Below are 17,621 nucleotides of genomic sequence, written 5' to 3'. Positions count from 1 at the left end.
TTCTATGGCCATTTTGAGGGAAAACTTCGGAGAACAATTCATCTCAAGAAATGGACCGGTAAGTTGGCCACCAAGATCATGCGATTTGACGCCTTTAGACTATTTTTTGTGGGGCTACGTCAAGTCTAAAGTCTACAGAAATAAGCCAGCATCTATTCCAGCTTTGGAAGACAACATTTCCGAAGAAATTCGGGCTATTCCGGCCGAAATGCTCGAAAAAGTTGCCCAAAATTGGACTTTCCGAATGGACCACCTAAGACGCAGCCGCGGTCAACATTTAAATGAAATTATCTTCAAAAAGTAAATGTCATGGACCAATCTAACGTTTCAAATAAAGAACCGATGAGATTTTGCAAATTTTATGCGTTTTTTTTTTTAAAAAAGTTATCAAGCTCTTAACAAATCACCCTTTACATGCTTAAAGAAATGCAGCGAATCTTCTAAATAAAACAAACTTTCCTTCTCTTTATTCCACGGCATTTATTTAGGGGTTCAAAAGCTGATTTACAATTTACTCTGCTTGCCTAAGAAAATATTAAACTATTGTGAAATTATTTCGTAAAGACTCGGCTCGAAGTGTTGTCTCCTCATCTGCATACATCCCTGATTTTGAAAATATACCCCATGCATATAGAATAGAGTTCATATCCAGAGTTTGAATAGTGTAACTCGTAAAGAGGGATAACAAAAATGTATATTTTTTCATTTTTTTACTATTTTTTTCACATTGTCAACAACTTATTTGTGGGGAATTTAAATTGAAATTGGGATTTTGGGAACGAAATCGTCCAAGAAAATACTTGAAACAATGATGGCAAGGTATATTAAACCATCTTAAAATTGTCCTCTAAATTGAATGGTAGTCCATATGGAGCCATTAATCGTTTTATAAAGAGACTACTCGATATAAAATGCTATGAATTATGCAGCTATATGAACCTATTTTTCCATGGTTCAAATTTCAACCAGATCAAAGATCCTTCATGAGGTTTCCAAAGTTAAATTTTGGAGGGGCTTATATGGGAGCAATATATAATTATGGAACAATATGACAAATATTTACAGCACCACCTACCGAATTTCAACCGGATCCTTCAAAAGGTTCCGGAGGTCAAATCTTGCGATCGGTTTATATGCACCCAGAAAAAAGTGACCCCTTCTTTAAGTTAAAATGAACTCATTGTGAAGAAAGTTGAACTTCGTATAGCGCCAAAGACATTTTTATTTGTTTGAACGATGTGATTTTCGTAGAAATTAGGAATAATGCATTCCATATATTAGTTAACATTTTCCTATATTTATATACCACTATACTACAGAATGAAAAAATTTAACTAATTTGAATTCATATATGGAATGATTTTATTGAAATTTTTTCATTCATTTCGACAAATCTTACACATTTGTGGTAAAACTTTTACTTCATAATTAGAACTGCTTACCTTCGTTTTTAAATACAATTTTATTTATTTCTACAAGCAATTTTATCTTCAATAAAAGACATGTTTTATTAATATATTGAATATATTTATTAAGAATCAACAGCATCGAATCTCTTTGAAATATTAGTTTATTATTCCACTATTTCCAATTTCCGTGTGATATTATCAACTGTAAAACGCACTTTTTCTTCTTCTTGTACTTTTCACTTTTAATAAGTTGCTGCCTAACGATTTTGTCCTCCTTTTACAATTTCAATACCTACAAATATAAAAAATCATAAAACATTTTTGTTGCAAAAGGTTAGCGTCACTGAATATTACCTGATAATTGAAGATTCCAAAATGAAGACAAATGAAAGGGTTGTTATTCTGCTGGTGTTTTCTTTCTTTATACACTATCACGAACATTGATAGATTTATTTAAAAAACGAAAATTTTTCTCACTAATTTAAAATAACAAATATTTTATATATTTTATTTGTTATTTATTATATTATTTTACCATATTATTTTTTAACAATCTCTCCGTATACCAAAACAACGCGATTCCAACTAAAAAAACAACCGACGCGCAAATATATCGATTACACCCACGCGCAAACACATCGATTACGATGACAGGTATCGATTACAGGTAGACAATAGAAATTTAGGAAAATTTGCTATATTCTAACAAGTGTGTTTCCTTAAGTTTTGAAAGGATTGCATACTTCTTAGTACGAATGAACTAAAATATTTTTCTATACCAAGTGTTGTTCGTATGTATGAAAAACTTTCTATTATAAAGGAAGTCGCAATTATCATTTTATAAGAAATTTTACTAATTTTGAGGAAACTTGGTTTTAGTTCGGTTTTTGTTTATTTTTACGAATGCTTTGTTATCGGCGAATAAAATTTTCTTTTTCAGTAGTAAATTCTTATACCCAGCGAAGAAAATAGTATGAGTAAAATTCCATGCCTTATTCTAGTTAATGAACTATTCCTAACTGCTTACAGTTTAGGATTTTTTTACTGAAACGAGTAAATTTTATTATTTTTCACAAAAATTTACCTTAATGGAAATAAAATGGATAAACTATATTGATGAAAATTTTTTCCTTTAGTTTCGAAGGCACTTTTTTCTGGGTGTGGGGGCTGTTTATAATTATGGACAAATTTTTGCATGGTTGTTGTAGGGCATATACTAAATTCACTTTCTAATAGCCTGTTTCTGTATATCGAACTAAAAGCAGTCACTCGAATTCGAATCAACTTTGGTTTTTCTATTTTTGAAAGTTCATATCGTTTATATGAGAGTACATGGACTATCAAAAATGCATATTTTCAAATTTTTGATTCAAATTTTAAAATTGTTTTTATTTTTTTCTTGACACTTGTTGTATATGTTCGTTTGCTACTCGACAATCAAGGCATATTTAGGAAGGTAGTTTCAAGCTATCAGGTGATTACATTTTTGTCATTTGAGCAGAACATTGATTGTCGGTATTTTGTTAATGGCAAATTATTTTTTTTTAAGTCTATAGATATATACATCCTTACAGACTTATATATACATTATTTCTTATCTATTTAAATGTAAAATAATATTTCTTCTTAATGAATCTACAGACAGGTTTATAATACCATAAAGTTGATTAAATTGTAGACATAATCGACGAAAAGGATCATTATTACGATAATTAGCTCCATAGTATGAAATACGTAAAAATTCTAAATTTCTACTCGGCCTGATCGGAGCGTTGATCAGAATTCTACTAATGAGAAATTCTGATTCAATTTTCCCTGAATAATATTCATCACAAAAGTTACATTTAACATAGTCCTCCTGCTTGACAATGAGGGTAATTTTATAATATTTAGTATATGTTCGTATGACGGAAGTGAGCTATGGTTCCACCCAAGTCCCGCGAAGACAAAATAAAAGGACTTGCTTCTGAACAGATTCAAGCATATTCTTAATAGGGGTCCCAAATTGAATTCTTTGCTCCACCGTTTCATGAAGCCAAGGGCAGTGTAAGCTTTAGTAACTACCATTAGAATATGCTTACAGAAGTTCAGACGTTGGTCCATAAGTATACCTAAATCTTTATAGGAATCTACAGCTTCTAGCTCGTTAGATCCAAAAAAATAGTTAGTATTGAGAGGAGTTCCTCTTGGCATAGGCGTAGCTAAAGCGGTTTTATGGTTTTGTCATCTTCAAACTATGATTATATATAAATGAACTAAATATTCTGGTTTCTTCCCATCTACAAGAATTTATTTGTTCTCTTTTTGAGGTATCTTCAAAATGAGAACATATTGTAGATTTCACCCCTAACGTAAATGTTGCTAGCTACGCCAATGTTTAATTGACAATTGTGACAAATAAAAATTCAAAATAAAATTATTCTATACCAACATTTTTCAAATATTCAATTAAATTTATAACAGAAAAGTACCGAAATAAATGGTCCTCATAATTGATGGTAAGAATTACTTCAATTATTCTTGCGAACCGTAGCACATTTCCTCATATTTCACAGCATACATCGAAACAATTCCAGATTTTCTCTATTTTAAATTTCCCACTTGTTGAACACAGTCAAAATGAATCAATTAAAACCTCTTGTGTGAGTGTCCTGCATTTTGTGTAATGCGCTTTACAGACTATCAGTTATTCCGGACGACAGTGCTCGTGTCGAACATATCCCATATATTGTGCACATTATAAGTTAAGTCCGAAGGTATAATCGATACTGCTGCATGTTTATGGGATCGATGACACATTTACCGATTATTTAGTCATCGCCGACAAGTCGTATCGATCCGACACACTGAAAGATTCTTTATAAACACCGACATTCCGTCCGGAATAACTGATAGTCTGTAAAGCGCATAAGGCGTAAGCGAATTTTGAGGACATATAGCTTTAGATTACTTGCGGACATTGAAAACGTTAACTTAAGCAGTATGCTAATGTTTTTGGAACAATCTGGTTGATTTTACAGAAGAAAATAATCGAGAAGGTTCAGGACTTAAAATTAGATGTGCCCATTATGTAATAGGTACTTTTAGTAAATGTGGTATCACATTGGACTGAATAGTCTAAGTGACCCCGAAACTAAAAACAAAAATGTTTCATTTTAAATGAAACAAGTTTCATTTGAAAAAGGATAAATTAATCCTTTTTCAAATCAAGTTGAACAAATTTTTATATGATTTAAAAAGGTTTAAGTTTTTTAACAGACTTTTTAGTCAGTTTTAGTAAATCAAACGATCTGATTTCGTTCGTGCTTTAAAAGAAAAAAATCGTATTGGAAAAGTCGCAGAATGCACTTTTTGGTGTAATTTAGAAAGCGAATATTAATCCCTAATGCTTATTTTAACGTGGTATTTGACACCGGTGACGCTGGCAGTCTTACCAATAAAACTATGACAAATGGATTAACGCGAAAAATTTTAAATTACTCATAGTCTAGAGAAACGTTGTATTTCCATTTTAATTTGTTCCTATCTAAATGGTAAATTATCTTTCTTTTTCATTGCTCTTTGTATAAAATATTCTTTTTTATTGTACCAACATTTATTGGCCATTCAAAATCAAATGTTATCATAGATTTTTCAAATTTAATTACTTCGAGGGATGAATTACAAAAAATATCATAAATTCCCTTCATTTTCCTTGGTTCTTGTTTCCAAAAAAAAAAAACAAAGAAAAATTCCCAAAGCAACCTAATTATTTTCCTTACCTTATTATCATGATCTCAAGACCGTTTTGTATTTAACTACCAAAATCTTTCTAAATCGTTTCCCTCAGTTCTCATTGAAAGGGTAGTTCTGTCTAATGTTGCAACTTACTTAGCACTTAGCTCTCAAAGTAACCTTATCTATTCATATTTTTCACCTTCATTTTCTTCTCTTTTGCTCAATGTAATAAAGTACAAATTAATTTTGCCCATTTTGGGGATAGAAGTGATGAAGAATAGAAAGAATTTCCCTAAATCATCTTGTTTGACAGACATCAACAATGCCACCCTCCGTAAAGCAGTTAATAAGTAAGACCATTATTGCCACTGCTGAACGACCCATTAATTTTTATAGTGAGAACTGGTTTTGGGATTAAGCAACTATTTCCGCAACATTTATTTGTCATTTTCAGAGAGAAGCCAGAAGCAATCCGGTTTGCCATCTAGCTAAATGGCAATCTCCATGTATTCAACTCAAAGGACACACACTTATCAATGTCGCTTATAAATAATTACGGGCAATAAGCAACTTTTATGAGAGGAATTCATTAAAATAATTTCACTAAAACAGGTACTTGGAATGTGCGAGTGTGGCAAACGTTAAGTATCATGTCACGGGAAATTTAATAAATAATTAATTTCACAATGTAGTTATAAAAACCGTTGGAAATATTATTTGCAGTCTTTATAAACTGAAATTGCTTAGCAAAACTAATTTGAATAATTCTGCTTGTGTCAGCTATACAAAACAATTTGAGAAAAATACAAAAACTACACCCAGAAAAAAGTGACCCCTTCTTTAAGTTAAAACAAGTAAGGAAAGTCTAAAGTCGGGCGGTGCCGACTATATTATACCCTGCTCCACTTTGTAAATCCACATGTTCGATACCATATCACATCCGTCAAATGTGTTGGGGGCTATATAAAGGTTTATCCCAAATACATACATTTAAATATCACTCGATCTGGAAGAATTTGACAGACTTCTACAAAATCTATAGAGTCAAAATCAGGGATCCGGAGCGGAGCGGAGCAAGCCCTTTTTTGCCGGAGCGGGAGCGGCATTTCTAAAATCCGGAGCGGAGCGGTTTTCATTTGGAATAAAAGATTACTTGAATGAAATGTGTAACTTTGAAATTACACTGTGTAGGTAATTTCAAATATAGCTAGTACTTAGCGTAGTGTGAGTAAACGTTTAAAATTTACGATATGTATTTTTGTACGTACGAACATTGAGGAAAACACAACGTGTTTTTTAGTAATTGTTTTCAAAAACGGCAAATGTCAAAATATATCTCTACACTGAAAAAAAGCATACTCGGTTCCAAAGATTTTGTCTTTACTTTAAAAAATTTGGTATTGATTCCGAGCCAAAGAAGCGGAGAATACAAGTAAGGATACTTTTAAGACACAATTCTCTTTTAAATTTAGGTTTTGTGTACTTGCTTCTAGGAAGCAAATTTTAATTTTTCGCTTTCTCAGCTTTTTTTCTTCATATGCTATCAAAGTCCTTTAAAAACGAGTTAACGGCAACTTTATTTTCCAAATTAGGACTCGACTTCCAGTAGAAATTATGCTATGTTTGAAGTAAAAAACTTCTTTAAAATAAAGTTTTGAAAAACATGTCCTATATTTGAACGATTTTTTGCTTTGTAGTCAAGATGCAAAAAGACAACAAATTTAAAGACAATTTCATTAAATTTAAAGAATTTTTCTGAATTATTAAAGTCAAGTTGACCTTAGCCTATACATTTTTTCTTTCATGTTAAGATACCCATTTTTAAGTCAAATCACTTAATTATAAGGACAATATGACTTCATTGAAAAGTTTATCGACTTTTGGACAAGGAAAATAACTTTATTTTAGAGAAATGCGTCTTCTATGCTAAGCAAAATTTGTATTCGTATTTTAAAGACATGAAATCTTTGACCTCACGACAATATTTTTTTCAGTGTAGTATGTGTTGTAAAAGTAACAACAGTACTTTCGATCGATTTCATCCCGTATTACTACAAAGATGTTTGTAATGACCGTCAAACAAATGCAATTAAACGATCTTATTTATATTTAATTTTTTAGTTTTCTACACTGAAACAAGTATATACGGCCGTAAGTTCGGCCAGGCCGAATCTTATGTACCCTCCACCATGGATTGCGTAGGAACTTCTACTAAAGGCTGTCATCCACAATCGAATTACTTGGGTTGCGATAACACTTGCCGATGGCAAGGTATCGTAAAACTTTGTAACACTGTCTTCTAAATTGTAAGTTAGCCCATACGGGGTATATATTAAACAAAAAAAGCCGATTAAATACGTATATAATCTAGTTTGACAAAATTTTTTATAGAAATAAAATTTTGACAAAACTTTCTATAGAAATGAAACCTTGACAAAATTTTCTATAGAAATAAAATTTTGACAAAATTTTCTATAGAAATAAAAATTTGACAACATTTTCTATAGAAATAAAAACTTGACAAAATTTTCTATAGAAATAAAATGTTGACAAAATTTTCTATGGAAGTAAAATGTTGACAAAATTTTCTATAGCAATACAATTTTGACAAAAATTTCTATAGAAATAAAATGTTGACAAAATTTTGTATAGAAATAAAATTTTGACAAAATTTTGTATAGAAATAAAATGTTGACAGAAATAAATTATTTACAAAATTTTCTATAGAAATAAAATTTTGACAAACATTTCTATAGAAATAAACTTTTGACAAAACTTTCTATAGAAATGAAATTTTAACAAAACTTTCTATAGTAATAAAATTTGACAAAATTTTCTATGGAAATAAAGTTTTGGTAGATTACAAAATTTTCTATAGAAATAAAATTTTGACAAAATTTCCTATGGAAATAAAATTTTGACAAACATTTGTATAGAAATAAACTTTTGACAAAACGTTCTATAGAAATGAAATTTTGACAAAACTTTCTATAGTAATAAAATTTGACAAAATTTTCTATGGAAATAAAGTTTTGGTAGATTATTTTTGGCGATATGGACCAATTTTTGTGTAATAAGTAATCGGCTATATATAACTAAATACCGATATGGACCAATTTTTACATGGCTGTTAGAGGCCATATATTGACAAAATGTACCAAATTTCAACCATATCGGATGACTTTTGCTCTTCCAAGAGGCTCCGGAGGTCAAATCTGGGGATCGGTTTATATGGGGGCTATATATAATTATGGACCGATATGGCCCAATTTTTGCATGGTTGTTAGAGACCATATACTAACATCAGGTACCAAATTTCAATCGGATCGGATGAATTTTGCCCCTCCAAGAGGCTCCGGAGGTCAAATCTGGGGATCGGTTTATATGGGGGCTATATATAATTATGGACCGATATGGACCAATTTTTGCATGGTTGTTAGAGACCGTATGCTAAGACCACTTACCAAATTTCAACCGGATCGGATGAATTTTGCTGCTCCGGGAGGCTCCCCAAGCCAAATTTGGGGATCGGTTTATATGGGGGCTATACGTAAACGTGGTCCGATATGGCCCATTTTCAATACCATCCGACCTACATCAATAACAACTACTTGTGCCAAGTTTCAAGTCGATAGCTTGTTTCGTTCGGAAGTTAGCGTGATTTCCACAGACGGACGGACAGCCGGACAGACGGACAGACGGACGGACGGACAGACGGACGGACAGACGGACGGACGGACGGACATGCTTAGATCGACTCAGAATTTCACCACGACCCAGAATATATATACTTTATGGGGTCTTAGAGCAATATTTCGATGTGTTACAAACGGAATGACAAAGTTAATATACCCCCATCCTATGGTGGAGGGTATAAAAAATACTGTCGTGAAGTCAAAGATTTCATGTCCTTAGAATAAGAATGCAAATTTTGCTTAACATGGAAGATGCATTTCTCTGAAATAAAGTTTTTTCCTTGTCCAAACTTTTGATAAACTTTTGAATGAAGTTGTAATGTCCTTATAATTAAGTGATTTTACTTAAAAATGTGTATCATAACATGAGAGATAAAATTTTTGAGGTATGGTCAACGTGACTTTAATAATTAAGAAAAATTCTGTTTTTTTTTTCAGTGTAAGGACATTCATATTTGCTTTACTATTGTACTATATCCTAGCATTCTCTTATTTCTGATATTAGTTCTCGAAAATTTAATTAAAATTATGGATAGTTTCAATTTTGGTTGAAAAATGTGCGCATATACATTTATTTTAATTTTTTTCTCACATTGAAAAATAATGACTTGATTTGTATTATTGCATGTTATCTACTTTTTTTGAGAACGAACATTTCTTAAAAACGCTGTTCGAAAATGGATTTTTACAATAAAGGGGAAAAAAGCGAAATTAGGTAACACTAGATCTGAGTAAGAATATTCGTAGGTATACCACGGACTGATTTCGATGGAGGTTGTTGCAAACATAAACAAAAACATACACACACACATTACAAATATAACAAATCCTCTTCTCTACGTCTGTTGCAAAACAAAACTAGTAAGTAAAGTAGAAAGTCGGGCGGGGCCGACTATATCATACCCTAAACCACCATTACAGACTTAGTAATCATAAGCATTTGTGGGGTAACATATAGGTCTGGGAGGTAAACCGCAGTTGCATCTTTAAGAAAATTAAAGGGTACATGTCTATGGGTGCTTTGTGTCAATCTGACTATAGCTCATACACTGAAAAAACAGTGAACCCTTTTCCATTGCAAAATGAACTAAACTGTAGTAATATTGACAATGATTTAGCCCTTAAGATTTTTTTCAACTTGTCTAGTTTATAATTTTCTTACATTTTAGTTCATCTATAACATTGTAGTTTAGTTCATTTTTACAACACCATAAGATTTATATACCGCTACCAAGTTAGAAGGTCAGTATTTTTTTGGTTTACTTGCTTATTTTGTGGGAAACCCGATAATAAAAATTGGTTAACAGTCTCTTTAAAATGTCGACGACTAAACTATTTTTAAATCAATCGTTCCACAGTACAGAGAAATTAAATAATTAAAGGAACAACAAACCGTTTTACTATTATGAAAATTTTCATACATTAAAATTAAACTTTCTTTAAGCAAAAGTACTTTATTATAAAAACTTATGATGAAAGTTCTTAATACAATGTTTTTGTGAATAAAAATTATGACCACGTGGAACAGAGAGTAGTTCATTTGAACTCGCTATTTGGACATTTTGACTTATCCTTTTTGTATTCATCGTAGGTAATTTTTTCACATATCTTGCTGGAAAAAATGGAAACAATAATGAAAATTGTTAAAAATTAACATTATGTAATAAAATATAATTTTTAATTCTTCATTTTAGCTTGTAACTTACCATATTTGGGGGCATTTTATCAAATGGTGTAAGGAATTCAACTTTTCTTTGGAAAACGTATCTCATAAAATTTGTACCTGAAACAATTAGAGAAATAATGAAGTATTCTATATAAACTCATAAAACTGTGTTGTTAACGATGTGAAGGATATAATAAAATAAATATTCTAGTTGAAAGAAAGCCAAAGTTTTAATATAAAACTTACCAATTCTCTATTAAATTGTATGCTGAGGGGAAATATAAAAAGTTGTCCAAATTTATTTGGGTTACGCTGAAATTAAATATTTTTTTTACATTAAATAGTTTTTGAAAAAATCTTATAAAAAAAATAATAATATGCATAAAAAACCAAATATTCTTGATAACCCTAGACAGTCATCATTCGTCAAAATGACGACACGTAATTTCATTTTCGATTTAAAATTTTAGTCTATTGAGAAATGGTAAATTTAAGTTATACTAATTCGACCGTTTTATTAATTTTTGTTTTATACTACTGAAAACCAAATTGAATAAGAAAATAAATTCAAGTTTGGTTCACTTTTTCGCTCACGATGAAAATTATAGCGTCTTGAAATGAGCCGTAGTCAAAATGACGAAGGATGACGTTAATGTACAAAAAATAAGGATGACTGTCCAGGGTTAAAAGAAAGTTAAAGAATCCTTGCCAATTCACTATTAAATTACAGGCAAAGGAGTACTAAAAATTTGTCCAAATTTTTAAGGGGTTATTCTGAAATTAAATATATGTTTTTACATTAAAAATATTACATTGGTTTTAAAAAAAATTTATTAAAGAAATACTAAAATAAGGTATTAAAAACCTGTAATTTTGATGATAAAAATGTAAATATTCTAGTTGAAAGAAAGCCAATTTGTAAACTTACCAATTCTCTATTTTTTAAATTTGTTCGAATCCATCTGGGGTTGCTCTGAAATTAAATATTGCTTTTACAACAAAGAAAAACATTAAACTGGTATCCAAAAAATTAATTAACAAATAATAATATACATAAAAAGTATTATTTTTAAAAGAAAGCCATATTAAAAAAATACTTACCAATTTATGACTAAATTGTACGCTGAGATATAACACAAATTTTCCATATTCATCTGGAATTGAATATTAAGTTTTTTACATTGAATAATAAAAATTTCAATACACTTTCAATTTCAACATATTTTCCTAAATATTCTTAATAACTTTTTTCAAAACTACCCTTAAAATATTAATAACTTTCATTTAAAAGGTTTAATAAACAAACACTAATATATGTCTCAAAAATACAAAATATTCCATGCCTTTATATTTCCTTGTTGCACACAAACACTAATATATGTCTCAAAAATACAAAATATTCCATGCCTTTATATTTCCTTGTTGCACACAAACACTAATATATGTCTCAAAAATACAAAATATTCCATGCCTTTATACCCAGTGGTATAAAAATATTCCATTGCCGAAAAAGAGTGACGAAGTGGTCCCCTATTTGCCACCATTCATACTTTTGACGGGTGAAGTGGTATGCTCAGTGTTCCCTACCTCCTTTCATAGTCACTGGTAGATACTTCTTACAGGAGCGGGTGGTATCCCTAATTCGGCAGCTAAATTGCTACCTCATAGTACTGCATAAAACCATTTTTTTCTACGACAAACTTCGACCTCGTAATAACTCCTCACCACCTTTCGTGAGCTTATTCCCTACCGCAATGTGGACCGTCATTTCCTAAGGCTGGCTTTGCAATTTCTCTCTTTTGTATGAATAGTTGGGATATGGTTCTACCGCGAATGAGTTACGAAATTGTCAATTGTCTTGTATATACCATTTATAGGAGGATGTGGTATCCCTTATTCGGGGGTATAACGCGGCGGAATTTAAAAGAAAACCCTTTTAGAGTGGCATTTCCCTACCTCTTTGTCAACGAATCATCAAAAAATATATACAAAATTGAGCATAGGCATTTCAATGAATCATAATGCAGACACGTTCATTCGAGTTTTGTATTTCATGTTAAGTAAAATTCTTAAGGCTTTATCAGATCAAACGTTGGCCGAACGTTCCGATTTTATTTTTGAGACTTCTACCATATGATTGGTATATAACATTTTGTTGCAAAAATATCGGTTCAGGAATCTTGGTATAAACCGGTGGAAGCAAAATCATCATATTTAGCCCTGGATTTGGTTCGTATACTCTCCAGTTAGTTTTGCATTTTATATCTGACATCCACCACATTTTTAATTTCTTATTTTATGGCTCAGTAAGTACCGCCTTCGAATCTGGGATAAGTAGGGCGACTTTTTGGAATGTTATATAAAAATCATTCAAATAAAAGTAGTGTTTACGACGCATAATGCGATAACGAAATGGGGTTACCCACATGTCGTCTACAATGGACGGCCGCTATGGCCACCAATTAAGGGTACCACTAGGAGATAAAAAGGGTAGGTGGTACCGTAGGTGGACCCTGGTAAACGTGCTGACTGATATCTAAATTTATTGAACAGAATATTGTGTTACCATAGTAACCACAGGTAAATAAACATTTTCAGACATTTTAGTTAATTTTATGTTGTTTAGAAGAATAGTCGAGGATTTTCCCTTTTTTATTGCGTTGAAATTGTAATTAGAATTTAATTGTTAATGGAAGGTAAGTATGTTGCTTCTTTGAAACAAAAACAATTTTAGGGAGCTTTCTAACTTTAAATCTAGGCTTTTTAAATTTAGGACACAAATCTTGGAAATTTGCGTCCTTCAGTCAAAGCAGTAGGTCTTTGAAGTAAGGCGAATTTTCCTTAAAGTAAAGAAAAAACATTTTTATATTGAATATTGAATGTTTAGATTTAAGATATAAGGGTAAATCCAAAGTAAATGACCCCTACGGGCATATCAACTTTAAAAATCAACACCCTAAAACGCTTAGATTGTAATGATTTTTACAGTACTCATATCGAATAAAAGTAGGCAAGAATTATGCAATAGAATATGACCACCAATCAAGGGTACCACTATGTTTATTATTTTTAAATTTATCGTAGTAGGCGTGTGTATATTTTTTTCTGCTCTGTATGTATCTTATATTTTTTCTTTTGTTACTTCAATAATCGAATTCAAATATAACACAGCGCACAAACTTTCATTGTTGGTTTGGATTTTGCTGTGACAAAAAAGGTAATAATGAGGAAGCGAAATTTAAGACGATTAATCAAAGCGGATCGGGAGGAATTTTTGAAAAAATTTAATAAAATTGGACAGCCCAATAAAAAAATTGAAACAAAAAATACTGAAAATGGTGAAAATAGTGACGTAGTGAAATTTTTGAATATATTTAACCAAATTGGAAAAAATAATGAAGTGCGGGTTTTCAATGAAAATGATTTTTGTTTTAATAATGAAAATGACAAAAATAAAGAAATTTTATGTGAAAGAAATAATAAAACAAAAAGAACATTAACTGAAAAATTAAGGACGTGGTTTGTGCAGCATAGACCTTCACGACGATGTGCAGAAGGTTTATTAAAAGTTCTTAAAGAGGAAAATATTTGTGTTGATAAATTTTACGATTTTAAAGAAGATAAAAGACCAAATATAAAAACTATATGTGGTGGATCATATATGCACCTGGGGTTTGCTAGAACTTTAAGTAAAATATCCAAAATCGTGGGACTGCCAAACAAACTCGCTTTGGACATTAATATAGACGGATTACCACTGTTTCGAAGTTCTCGAACTCAGCTTTGGCCAATTCTTATCAGATTAAATAATGTGGAGTCCAAACCGATTTTTCCAATAGTGGTTTTCTTGGGCAAAAGTAAACCTTCAACTTGTGAAGATTTTCTAAGTGATTTTATTTTAGAAATGCAAAGTGTTAACAAAGCCGGTTTGGAAATAGATGGACAACGAGTTTACTTTGAAATTAAAAGCGTTATTTGCGACGCACCTGCTAAAGCATACATAAGTTGTATACCTGGACACACTTCAAGCCATGGGTGCTCCAAGTGCACACAAATTGCAAAAAAAAATTAATGGGGTCCTCACATATGAATCTGTTTCTAGGGATTTAATAAATGACGAAGATTTCGATGAAAGAAAATATGCACGGCATCACATACCGAAATATTTGCAAAGAAAATCTCCATTGGAAAAGCTTGGGCTTGGCATGATAAAACAACTTCCCCTCGATTGCATGTATCTCATAGATTTGGGTGTGACGCGTAAATTTTTACTTCGATTGTTACAAAATAAAGTATCTTGTCAACAAAAACTAAATTTTGAAAAAAATGTGTCTGAAAAAATTCACAGCTTTAGATCCTTTATTCCTTTTGAATTTGCTAGGAAACCAAGAGCTTTGGACGAAATAAAGAACTGGAAGGCTACGGAGTACCGACAATTTTTACTCTATACCGGAATTGTTGCTTTAAAAGGGGACGTAAATGAAGATATATACTATGAATTTCTTTTACTACACTGCGCATATAGATTCATTTGCTGTCCCAAACAACGCGATAGTAATTTAGAAAATGCTCAAGCTTTATTAGATCTTTTTGTTTTAAATTTTTCAGCAATGTTTGGGGAAAATAGTGTTTCATACAATGTACACAATTTGCTACATGTGAAAGATACTGTTTCACATCTCGGTGATCCCATATCAAATTCTGCATATGGGTTTGAAAATGAATTACAAAGTATAAAAAAATGTATAAAAAGTCCTGTCAAGATACTTGAACAAATATATAGGCAACAATCAGAAAAAAATTTTGTTGTATCTGAAAAATTAGTAGGTTTCTCAGAAAAAAGGAATGGAATAATTACATACAGCTTTCGGGGATGTACTTTAAGTACTTCAAGCCCTAACAACTTGTGTTACTTACACAATAGTATACCAGTAGAAGTTGTATCTTTTAATCAACGGGACAAAACTTTTGTTGGACGAAAATTTAATAACTTGACAAACTTTTTTGTAGAACCCTGTGAATCTATCAATTTAACCGATGTCGAATCGAAATGTGAACTCGAAACGTTCCCATTAGAAGAGTTGGATTGTAAGGGAATTGCTATTCCGTATAATGAAAAACTAGTAATACTGCCTTTATTACATAGTGCATTATAATTTTCACAACCGCTTATTTAAAAATAATAATTTAATAATCAAAAACCAAATTTAAAAATCATTCAGATATTTGTAAAACTAAAAAAATCGTCTATTTTTCGTTAATCCTAGTAAAAAGATCAAAAATGTCTGATAACAGAAGCCCCCCTCGCAAAATAAAACGCCAAAATTGCAATTGTGGCGAATTAAAAGAACAAATAAAAAAGCTGAGAGAAGATCTTCAAAAACGAGATGCTTTATTACAAGGTAAGTATAAATAAAAAAATAATGACCAACTAATTTTTTAAGTACTTCTTTTCAAATTTTTCTTTGTACAACTATAATAAAAATTAATATTTTTACAAATTTATTGCAGAACAAGTGAAATTCCTGGCCGAAGAGATTGCCAAGCAAAGTTCAATATTAAAGGCCATACACTCCAGAGAAAACGACGTGGATGCCTTAAAAAGAATGTTCCCGATAAATACAGAAGAAAAGCTACGGGAAGTTAACGAATCAATATTGGCAGAAAATAGACAAGAATATGTTAGTATCTTCCGGTAAATTTAAAAATACTGTATATAATATAATATTTATAATTTTAATAGATTCAAACCTTGAAAGGACTTATTGAACCAAATGGTATCAAGAAAAATTTGAGAAGTATTTTAATGCCGCAGATAACGTACGATTACAACGTCGATGGAGTGCAAGGGAAAAAATCTCTCAAAGGTTTATGTAATTTTTACAGTGTATTAATAGGTAACTGAATATTTTTATAATTATTTGGTAATTTTTAAAGTTATTTCTATACTAATTAACTCACAAATTTGTAGATTCTATTCAGTGTAGTGGATCTGGAAAGCCGGAAGAGGAATTGCGGAAAGCAATACAGCTGCAAAAGAAGCGTCACTTTAAAAGTATTTCGATTTCAAAAATAAATAAAAATTTGCCACAATGCCCTAAATAATATATTCGTAAATATTTGATTAGCATAAGATTTTATTTTAGGTTTTGTTTTCTTTTTTTAATTTTTCTTTCTATAATATACTGGATTGAATTTTTGTTTTGTTATGTATACATAGTTTTTTTGTTGTTTTTTATATATATTTTTTACTTTACTACTTTACTTTAATTTGAATTAATTTTGTATTATTTTAATCTTTTAACTAAATATATAAACAAAAAATATAAATGTATATATAAACTAAACAATGAAAATATAATTTTATAAATGGGCGGTAAAAGAAAACTGTTAATACGATGGCTAAATGGCGATACCCCTGTGGTATCTACTAAGAGCTACCATCACATGTGGTGCCTACAATAGACAGGTGCCTTGGGCACCAATGTGCGGTACCACTATGAGCTGAACGGAGTAGGTGCCGCCGTAGGTGGTCCCCCGTAAACGATGTGGGATCGATAGACCCCTTCCTAGGACAAGCCCATGTTAAATTCGCCACCCAAATGCATGTAAAAGGTATTGTGTAGGACCAGGGGTAGTGCCTAAAGGGCTAGCGAATATACAGGCTTTTCGTTGATCCCTCACACCACTGGGTATTTCCTTGTTGCACACATGCTTAAAAGATGCAACAGCCCACACCAACGCCAACTATACAACTGAAGCATGCTAAACAAAACCAAGCAAAGCCAAAACATTCCTACAACAACAAAAACACATGTGCCTTTATTGAAAACAACACCTCATCCAGCCAAATAAACCATCCGCGAATAACAAACACACACACACTCAAACCACTAAATGAACAAAAATAAAAACAACCCCACGCTAATGTATACACAACAGGGATGGAAAATGCAGTACTATAGTACTTTTTTCAATACTTTTTCACCCCGGTCAGTACCGTAGTACCCCCGCGAATGATTTAGTACCTTTTGTGTAGACATTTTTGAGTCGATATCAGATTTATGGTACAATAGCTTTGACAAAATATTTTAATATTTTGAGAAAGTCTTTATCAATCTTATTTGCTAATAG

The 17,621-nt window shown here is 31.3% G+C and overlaps 2 protein-coding genes across 2 annotated transcripts in view; both read left to right on the top strand.

The window, feature by feature from the left end:
- The window catches only part of LOC142230930 (uncharacterized), a 71,377-nt gene that overhangs the window by 43,555 nt on the left and 10,201 nt on the right, over positions 1-17,621 (top strand). The gene's annotated exons all lie outside the window — the stretch shown is intronic.
- LOC142230262 (uncharacterized) lies at positions 13,616-16,690 on the top strand. The gene is made up of 5 exons (XM_075300914.1): positions 13,616-13,704; positions 15,755-15,889; positions 15,999-16,168; positions 16,231-16,384; positions 16,459-16,690. The coding sequence occupies exons 2-5, from the start codon at positions 15,769-15,771 to the stop codon at positions 16,590-16,592; spliced, it is 579 nt and encodes a 192-aa protein (XP_075157029.1). The 5' UTR covers positions 13,616-13,704; positions 15,755-15,768; the 3' UTR covers positions 16,593-16,690.

This window comes from Haematobia irritans, chromosome 3 (assembly GCF_050003625.1).
Source record: "Haematobia irritans isolate KBUSLIRL chromosome 3, ASM5000362v1, whole genome shotgun sequence".
NCBI classification, from domain to species: domain Eukaryota; kingdom Metazoa; phylum Arthropoda; class Insecta; order Diptera; family Muscidae; genus Haematobia; species Haematobia irritans.
This window is presented reverse-complemented; position numbering and strand designations above follow the sequence as displayed.

Bases quoted from the DNA above. Each gene is read 5' to 3' on its own strand.
- LOC142230262 (XM_075300914.1), top strand. From the start codon at position 15,769: ATGTCTGATAACAGAAGCCCCCCTCGCAAAATAAAACGCCAAAATTGC. The intron at 16,169-16,230 runs GTTAGTATCTTC...TAATTTTAATAG, and splicing joins CAGAAAATAGACAAGAATAT to ATTCAAACCTTGAAAGGACT. The intron at 16,385-16,458 runs GTAACTGAATAT...ACAAATTTGTAG, and splicing joins TTTTTACAGTGTATTAATAG to ATTCTATTCAGTGTAGTGGA.